This window comes from Gossypium raimondii, chromosome 4 (genome assembly GCF_025698545.1).
Source record: "Gossypium raimondii isolate GPD5lz chromosome 4, ASM2569854v1, whole genome shotgun sequence".
Taxonomy (NCBI): Eukaryota; Viridiplantae; Streptophyta; class Magnoliopsida; order Malvales; family Malvaceae; genus Gossypium; species Gossypium raimondii.
Genome location: NC_068568.1, coordinates 40,487,465 through 40,496,547, shown reverse-complemented (window position 1 = coordinate 40,496,547; position 9,083 = coordinate 40,487,465). Strand labels below are relative to the sequence as shown.

Genomic DNA, 9,083 nt, shown 5'->3' with positions numbered 1-9,083 from the left:
AATAAGTTATTGAATTGAGAATTTCATAAACGTGTTAATGAATGGTATAGTAAATAAACATTGAATTAAATGGTAATTACGTATTAGTGTTAAACTTAGTGGCATTGAATTGTACGTGAATTAAATGGAAAATTGCTAGTGATATGATTTAAATTGTGAGCATGAGAAATTGCAAATTGAATGAAATGGAAATGAAACATTGACTTGCATGAGTATGTATCGGGTCTCATAGGTCATATTTATTAAGATTATAATATTTTGAGGATATATTGTGAAAAGTTATAAAAGCATGTTAATAATTTTGAAGTTTTTAATTTAGATGAAATTTTATAACTCGGTTAAATACATTTACAAGTGTATGTGTTCTGGTAATGCCTCGTACCCTATTCCGGTGTTGGATACGGGTAAGGGGTGTTACACGTGTAAATATACTTCAATTTTGACTTTGGTATTATCATTTAAACTTTTACAATTTTTGTAAGAATAATACGAATTTTATTTTATTTATTGACATTTATTTTAAATATTATATAGATTTATTACTTTTGGTTGGTTTAAATTTGGTTTCTTCTGATTTGTTTTTACAGGAGGGCTGAAAATAATAAAAAAACTTTCCAAATCTGCCAAAATTAGCGGCGTTTTTTGCACAAGCACCACTAAAGACCATGGTCTATAGTGGCGTTTTTTTCCTAAGCGCCGGGAAAGACCATGGTCTATAGTGGCGTTTTTCGCCTAAGCGCCGCTAAAGACCATGGTCTATAGTGGCGTTTGTTGGTTAAGCGCCGCTAAAGACCATGGTCTATAGTGGCGTTATTTGGTAAGCGCCGCTAAAGACCACGGTCTATAGTGGCATTTTTTTTAAGCGCCGCTAAAGACCACGGTCTATAGTGGTGTTTTTATTTAAGCGCCGATAAAGACCATGGACTATAGCGGCGTTGTAAAAAAAACGCCGCTAAAGTTCCTGATCTTTAGCGGCGTTTATTATAGAAAGCGCCGCGAAAGTTACCGACGCTGTCATTAGCGGCGATCTTTGCGGCGCTAAAAAACGCCGCTATAGACCTAAAAAAGTGCCGCTAAAACCCTGTTTTGGTGTAGTGAATTATAACTCTTTTTACATCTTAATATCATTTTTCAGTTTTGGCCTTGTGTTACTTAATTGAACTTTTAGTTCTAGCAATAAATCGTGACCACCAAAATGTTGGAAGAGTGGAATTGGTTTTTGACAAGCCTTTTAGCATACTATATCTAAGTTTATTTCGATTTCTTTAATAAAATATCTTAAAGATACTAAACCGTGTTAATCATCTCAAATATTATTTGAATTTAAGTCACATTACTTTTAGAACTTTAATATATAAGGTCAAATAAATGTCACAAGTCAAAAGGACTAGTCTATTTTTCTTTACATCATTTGGCTTAGGTTGATGATTCCTAACAAAAATGGGATTTTATCATTTTATATGTCAATAGATTCTAGAAATCTGTCTAATCTTAAGGAGCTGAAGTACCTATATCTGAGCTGGAATGCAATGAATAAGGACAGTATGAAGTTCTTGGGCTCACTTCCGTCCCTCGTCTACCTCGACCTATCGCTCAACCACTTGGAAGGTCCTCTTTCTAGCGTAGGTAAGTACTTATGTATGTACGCTTTAATTAGTAAAAGAAAATGCTTGATCGGCTTTATTCCTTTCATTGTTCCAATTTTCCTTGACAATGTCCTTCAGCGTGAGAACACCCATATGTCTCTCAGGCTTTAGCTCAAGTAGTAGCATGTAGGTCATGGAGTCGAGAAAAGAATTTTTAGAGAAAACAATATCTGACATGCTGAGGGTTAGACCCTCAACACTACTACAAAGTACAAGTCAAAGAAGAATATTTTTGTTTATCCGTTTCAGCTCTTTCATGCATATATATATATATATATATATATATATATGAATGAATGTGTATCCTGGTGCAGAATTAGAGAATCTAAAAAACTTTAAGGTGCTTAATTTGTACCGGAATTACCTCAATGGAACTCTGCCAATCCAAGGTATTTCTTTGGTTTATTTTATTTGATGTTTTTGAAAGCCTAATGGAATGCATAAAGTTTTTGTAATACCTAATAAGAAGAAGACGATTTACACTGATTGGCAGAGTTGATGGGGTTCAGTAGTTTGGGGATATTAGATTTGAGCTACAATAACTTGGAAGGTTCCATCCCTCCAAATATAGGGAATCTATCCTCCCTTAAGGCATTTTCCGTTGCTCGGAATTTACTTGCTGCTTCTTTGCCCTCAGGTACCAGTTTATACGTTTCTACTTTTCTTGCTTTTTGGTTATTATAAAAAGACACATAAAAATGATGGAGGCTACCATTTTGTCAAATTAATGCGGTGTGAACAATCAATTAATTAGAAGTTTTATATAATTAGATTATTACGTATAAACAGATTTTAGTTTAATTTAATATTTTTATAAAAATTATATAAAAATATTTTTAAAAATAAAAAATTATAAAAATTAAAAATATTAAAATTTATATAAACTTATAAAACATTATAAATATTATAAATATTATAAAAATATAAAAATCTAATAAATTATAAAAAAGTATAAAATTAATATTGACATATTTAAAATGTTAAAATTTTATAAAAGTTATAAAATTCTTAGAATAAATAAAAATCATATAAATATAAAAAATTATCAAAATCATTAAATTATTAAATTATTAAATATTAAAATTTATATAAACTTATAAAATTTATACAAGAAATGAAAAATCATTAAAACTTATAAATATTATAAAAATATTAAAAATCTAATAAATTATCAAAATTATCAAATATATATAAAATTAATAAAATATGTTTAAAATATTTAAACTTTTATAAAAATTCATAAAATTGTAAACAATGTAAAAATTATAATAAATTTTAAAAATAAAAACATATTAAAAATTTAAAAATTAAAAATGATATAAAAGAGTCATTTAAACCCTTAAAATCATAATGAATACATGACATTCCACCAACCCTTGGATAATGAGAATAGTCATCATATTATTAGGGTCATTTTGATGTTGAATAAAATGTTTTGAATAATTCGGACTCTCTCGTTTTATTGATAAATTATTCTTTTATTTTTAAAATTTTTATATCCAATTTTTAAGTACAATACAATAGTTTGAACCTTGAAAAGTTGAAAATTATTTGCTAAGTATTGTATAATATAAAATATTTTGATACAATTAGATATTATCAAACCAAAATTTTATTATCCAATTAAGCATATTTTAGAATGAAATATTATGACCAAGGTTTTCAGAACCAAATAAGTAGTCAAATCAATCAAAAAATATTAAAAAATAAAAATATTAAAAAAATCGGTTCAACTGCCTGATTCTCAAATCAATCAGTCTAATTGCTTTCTACAAAACAATACCATTATCGATTTTAGTCTAACCGATTAGACAGATTGATCCAGTCCAGTTCAATTTTTATGATTTTTTTTTATAATTCTATGCGTTTATATCAATTTTAATAAATTTTATGATTTTTATAATTTTTTAAGAATTTTAATTTGTTTTTATAAAATTTTAAATATGTTTTTTAATTTTATAGAAAAATTATATTTTATAATATTTAAAGTTTATATTATTTTTATATATTTTATAATTTTTATATGTTTATACCAATTTTAATATATTTTTAATATTTTTATAATTTTCCTGATTTTTATTTTATTTTTAATCATTTTATGGAAAATTGTTAGATTAAACTAGAAGTGTCATGTGCCACCATTTTATTAGTTTGTCGGTTTATTTTAACATCAATATGATCAATGATGAAATTATAAGCGGAGGGACTTAATTGATTTTTTAATTAAAATTTGATAAAAATAATAAAAGTAAATATAAATAAATGATGATAATTTTTAAGGAAAAATAATTATTTTATTTCAAATTTACCTAATAAATAAATGTTGTGAAACCTTAAGATAAGTGCGTAAATTTTATTGAATAATAATAACCATTGAATTGATGAAGATGAGAGAGGATACAAAATAAATTTAAGATGTTTAAAAATCCGAAAAGTAAAATAATATTGAAAAACAAAAGAAATATTGTAGAGAAATAAAACATCACAATATTGGTGATTTATAATTTACTTTGTATATTTTGGAACCAATTCATTTATCTTGATATAAAATTAAAATAATTTTATACTTTTATATATCTCTTTGTATAATTAATTCAACTGTTAAATTTATCGATATAATTATACTTAATAATGCATGTAAATTTTAAACCCATTTAATATTTCCATCCTATAGATTTAAAAACTATATATATATATATATATATATATATATATATATTTAGTGTAGAGTTGAAAGTTTTACTTAAAACAAATAGTTATAAAATTTTAATTTGCATCTAATTTAATGTGCATGATTTATATAAATGAAATAATAAATTCAACGATTAATTTGTTAAAATATTAATCATACAAAATACGAAAAGGTATTAAACTACTTTAATTCTACACTTACATCGGTGTAAGTGGATTTCTCCCTATATATATATATATATAAATATATGAATATGGAGAAACTTTTGAACTAATTAATATAGTTTTTCTTGTTTATTATATTGTTGAATTTATTATTTTAAAGTTTTATAACATTTATAAATAAAAATTTAATTTTACTAATATAAATTGTTTCAAAAATTTTACTTGATTAGAAAATTTCACTAATAAATGATTTTATATAATAATAAAAATATTGAAACCATTAACCCAAAGAATAAAATATATATTTTATTTTTATTTTAAATAGTAAACTTTAATTATTTATATAATAAGTACCTTTATCTCATATATAAAATTTTATAAATAATAAATTGAATATTGAAGAGTTTATTTATAATATAGTTTTTACAAATGGTTTAATAAATATTAGAATTTTTTTATTAGAATTATATTGTAAATAATGTTGCTTTGCATTAATTACATGAAGTAAAATTATATTGTATGTTGAATAGGTTGAAATACTTTAATTCTACTATTTAAATTTTTTTATTTATAATATTTGAATTGTTGAATAAGTTGATATATTTTAATTATATTCAAATTTTACACTATTTAGAAAACTAATTAAAAAAGTAAATACATGAAATCATAAACTAGTAATTTATAAATGAGAATGTATAAGCATGCATTTGTTTATGGTTTTCACAGGTCTGTGCCAACTGAAGAGACTACAAGAGTTGGATCTTAGCCAAAACTACTTTGAAGGAATCCTTCCCCCATGTCTATACAATTTAACGTTTATTGGGTTGTTGGATGTCTCAGATAACAATTTTAGTGGAACCCTTTCAGCGTCTTTGATACACAGCCTAACATCTTCTTGGTATCTTGATTTTAGTTACAACCATTTTGAGGGTTCATTCTCACTAAGCTCCTTCAAAACTCAATCCAAGCTTGAGGTACTCCAATTCGCAAGCAACAATGGTAAGTTGCAGATTGATACTGAGAATCCTCCAGGGTGGTTTCCCTCGTTCCAATTGAAGGTTTTGGCACTGTCTAACTGTAGTCTCAACAATCATACCAACAGCATTCCTAATTTTCTCCGCCACCAGTTCCACCTGCAGATAGTTGTTCTCACAACAAGTTGCGTGCAAGTTTTCCTGGTTGGTTGCTTGTAAACAATGCCGACCTTGAAATTCTAAAACTAAGGAACAACTTTTTGTTCGGGGAGTTTCAGTTACCACCATTCGCTATGACCAACGCAGTTATGGTGGATGTATCAGGCAATCAAATTCACGGTCTTCCGGAGAATATTGGGAAAATCCTTCCACACATGGAGTATCTAGATTTATCAAGAAACGCTTTTGAGCAAGATCTGCTACCCTCCATTGGTGACATGAAAAATTTGCAAGTACTGGATTTATCTTACAATAATTTCTCTGGAGAAATCCCCAAAGAACTAACTGTCGGCTGCAATGATTTGCGCGTTCTAATGTTATCTGGTAACAAACTTCATGGACAGATTTTTCCGATGCTCTACAACTTGACTCAATTACGTGTGTTGCAATTAAGGAACAACTACTTCAGTGGGAATCTGTCAAATGTGAAAGCAAAAGGAAGGGTACTTGGCAACCTGGCGCTATTGGACATTGGTTACAACTTTATGACAGGGAATATTGGTAACTGGATAGGTAATGTGACGTATCTGGATATACTTGTGATGCGGAACAATTATTTGGAGGGTCAGTTCCAATGTGAAGGCATTTCGCGTTCTGTGTACTATTTAGACCTTTCTCATAATCTCCTTTCTGCTCCACTCCCCTTATGCCCTCGTTTACAGCACTTATACTTACAGGGGAACAAATATAGTGGATCAATATCAGAAGCTTTTCTCAACACTTCACAGCTTTTGGTATTAAACCTCCGGGATAACAATCTTTCAGTGAGCATCCTTGGTATTATTGGCTTGTTGACTAGCTTGAAAGTTCTTTTATTGAGTCAAAATCTTCTAAGTGGTTTGATTCCAGAAGAACTATGTGAATTGAAACAAATAAGCATGATGGATCTCTCCCTCAACTCCTTCTCCGGGTCAATTCCCCCCTGTTTCCAGGGTATCAGGTTCGGAAAGATTGAGCCTCGCTATTTGGATTTGGACATTTCACATTAAAAAGTTTCTAATGAATGGGATTATACTACATATTTTAGATATGGAACTTTGAAGAAGGATTATGTGCTTCACAGCACTGCCGAACAATCTGTCACAAATGTGGAAGTTGACTTCTTGACAAAACATAGATCCAACACCTATAAAGGTGGCATTCTTAATTTCATGTCGGGATTAGATTTGTCATGTAACAAACTATCCGGTAGGATCCCGTACGAGGTTGGAAATCTAGCCTGGATTCACACACTAAACTTATCCTACAATCAATTGACGGGACCAATCCCGAAATCTTTCTCAAATCTCACCCAAATTGAAAGCTTAGACCTTTCACACAATATGTTGAGTGGAGAAATCCCTTCATTACTGATCAATCTCTATTTCCTCGAAGTGTTCAGTGTGGCATACAACAACTTATCAGGTAGAATTCCAGATATGAAAGCTCAGTTTGGGACATTTGATAGAAGCAGTTACGAAGGAAATCAATTTCTTTGTGGACAGCCCTTGAACCAGAACTGTAGCATCGTGTCACCGCATCCCCTGATAAAATTCGTAGATCAAAGTAAGGAGAAATGGTATGGTATTGATCCTGTGCTCTTCTCCGTAACATTTAGCACCACATACATCATTTTCTTTCTTACTTCCATAATTATTCTCTATCTGAATCCTTACTGGCGAAGAAGATGGTTTAATTTCTTTGAAAATCGTATATATTATCCTGCTTATGATTTCATTTCATGTATTGTACACAAGGCTTGTGCTAAACCGTGTTGGTAGGCCATGTAACAATTAAGCATAAGTTAAAGCTTACCATGTATATTTTATTATTAGTATAAATAATGAGTTCCATAATACTCTGGTTTAGTTCAGAAAAATTAACCAATCCAAGTTGATAACTGAATTATAGAAATTTATCTCTGCAAATTGATTATGTAAACATGATAGATAATGAATCTTATTAGGCTTCGTCCTGTTTGAAACACAAGATCCTTGGTCATTGCAATAGTTGGAATATAATCACAAAGTTTGTGCTTACAGATTCCTTCATTTGGTTTGTGGAATGTGGGGGTTTACAGAAGTGTCGGCACTTTGTGAAATGAATTTTGTTTTCCCTGGACAAGGAAACTGCAGGGCACTATCAGCCCGCTTAAAACTTTCTATTTTTTCAAGTTTAATTGATCAGTTTCTTCATTTTGATCGATCTGCATAATTAAGGTCTTCTAACAATTTGTTTCTTCAACAAGGTAATAAACTAATCATTTTGGATTCCCTTATTACCATTTTACTTTTTAGGGTTTTGATAAGAAAAAACCAGTCTACTAAAATCCACGGAATTAAAAATTCAAGTAAGTCAGATGCACTTATCAGTTAATAATATAGTTACGATGAATACAGATATCATTCCCACGAAGACTGAAAGTACTAGTAAGTATTTTCTTTTTATTATTTAATTGAATAATTCGAGCGATTGATTAAAAACAAAAATTAACTAAATTAATTACTAACCGATTAATAACCAATAAGCAAAAACAATAGTTAGGAAAAATTTCACCTAGATTTTATTTGTCACTATCAATTTAAATTACGCAATTTTTTACTTAATATCTTGATCCGTAGAAATCCTAAATTATGCAATCTTGATCCATAGAAATTCCTAAATTATGCAAATATCTCTTTCGAGCATAAGAGCAACTGACTCTAGGTTGATTAATTAAAATTTCTTTCTAATTAAAACATTTATTATCGCATTAACTCGTGCTATGGATTCTCCTATTAGATTTGACTCTAATCTGGTAGATTTATGTTATCCTATTGCATGCAATTCCACTCAATTACGTAATATCTACTCTTAAACAGGGTTTATTCAACCTCTGAATTAAGCACATTAAACGTGGATCAATAATTTAGAAATATTAAACAAAGAATTAAGCACACATAATTGAGAAAAAAGAACTAAGAATTTATTACGTAAAATAAAAATCAAACGACAGAATCCCTCATAGGGTTCATCTCCCTCGGTATTTAAAAAATTAGTCCATACTTGAAAATAAAAAACATCCAAGATACAATATAATTGAAAGAAACAAAGAAACTCATGATAATCTCCAAAAAAAATCAACTGGAAATCTTCAATTTTGACGGAAATTTGCTTCAGAATAGACTTTAATGGTGTTTTTTGAGTTGTTTTCTTGAATATTCTATGACGACTCACTTCTACCTTGCTATTTTTGTCATATATACATCTTAGAATGCCCAAAAAAACCTAAAAATTGTGTTTTTCCACTGTTTAGTGTATAATCTCGTGAAAACGACATGGCCGTGTGGAATGGGTCAGGCTGTGTAGCTCCTGTAGCTTGCTCCAATTTTTCAGTTTTCCCTCATTTTTCACTAATTTTGATCCCCTA

The 9,083-nt window shown here is 28.9% G+C and overlaps 1 protein-coding gene across 1 annotated transcript; it reads left to right on the top strand.

The window, feature by feature from the left end:
* Window positions 1–1,938: 1,938 nt before the first annotated feature.
* Window positions 1,939–7,773, top strand: LOC105780905 (receptor-like protein 15). Its single transcript, XM_052629265.1, has 6 exons — window positions 1,939–2,035; window positions 2,140–2,283; window positions 5,229–5,680; window positions 5,755–6,635; window positions 6,723–7,281; window positions 7,717–7,773. The coding sequence occupies exons 1-6, from the start codon at window positions 1,939–1,941 to the stop codon at window positions 7,771–7,773; spliced, it is 2,190 nt and encodes a 729-aa protein (XP_052485225.1).
* Window positions 7,774–9,083: the final 1,310 nt, after the last annotated feature.

What these genes read in the sequence shown, in the direction of transcription:
- LOC105780905 (XM_052629265.1), top strand. Translation starts at nt 1,939, where the DNA reads ATGAATGTGTATCCTGGTGCAGAATTAGAGAATCTAAAAAACTTTAAG. An exon ending in CCCTGTTTCCAGGGTATCAG is followed by an intron (nt 6,636 to 6,722) that starts GTTCGGAAAGAT and finishes TACATATTTTAG; the next exon opens with ATATGGAACTTTGAAGAAGG. An exon ending in TTGATCCTGTGCTCTTCTCC is followed by an intron (nt 7,282 to 7,716) that starts GTAACATTTAGC and finishes TTGTGCTTACAG; the next exon opens with ATTCCTTCATTTGGTTTGTG.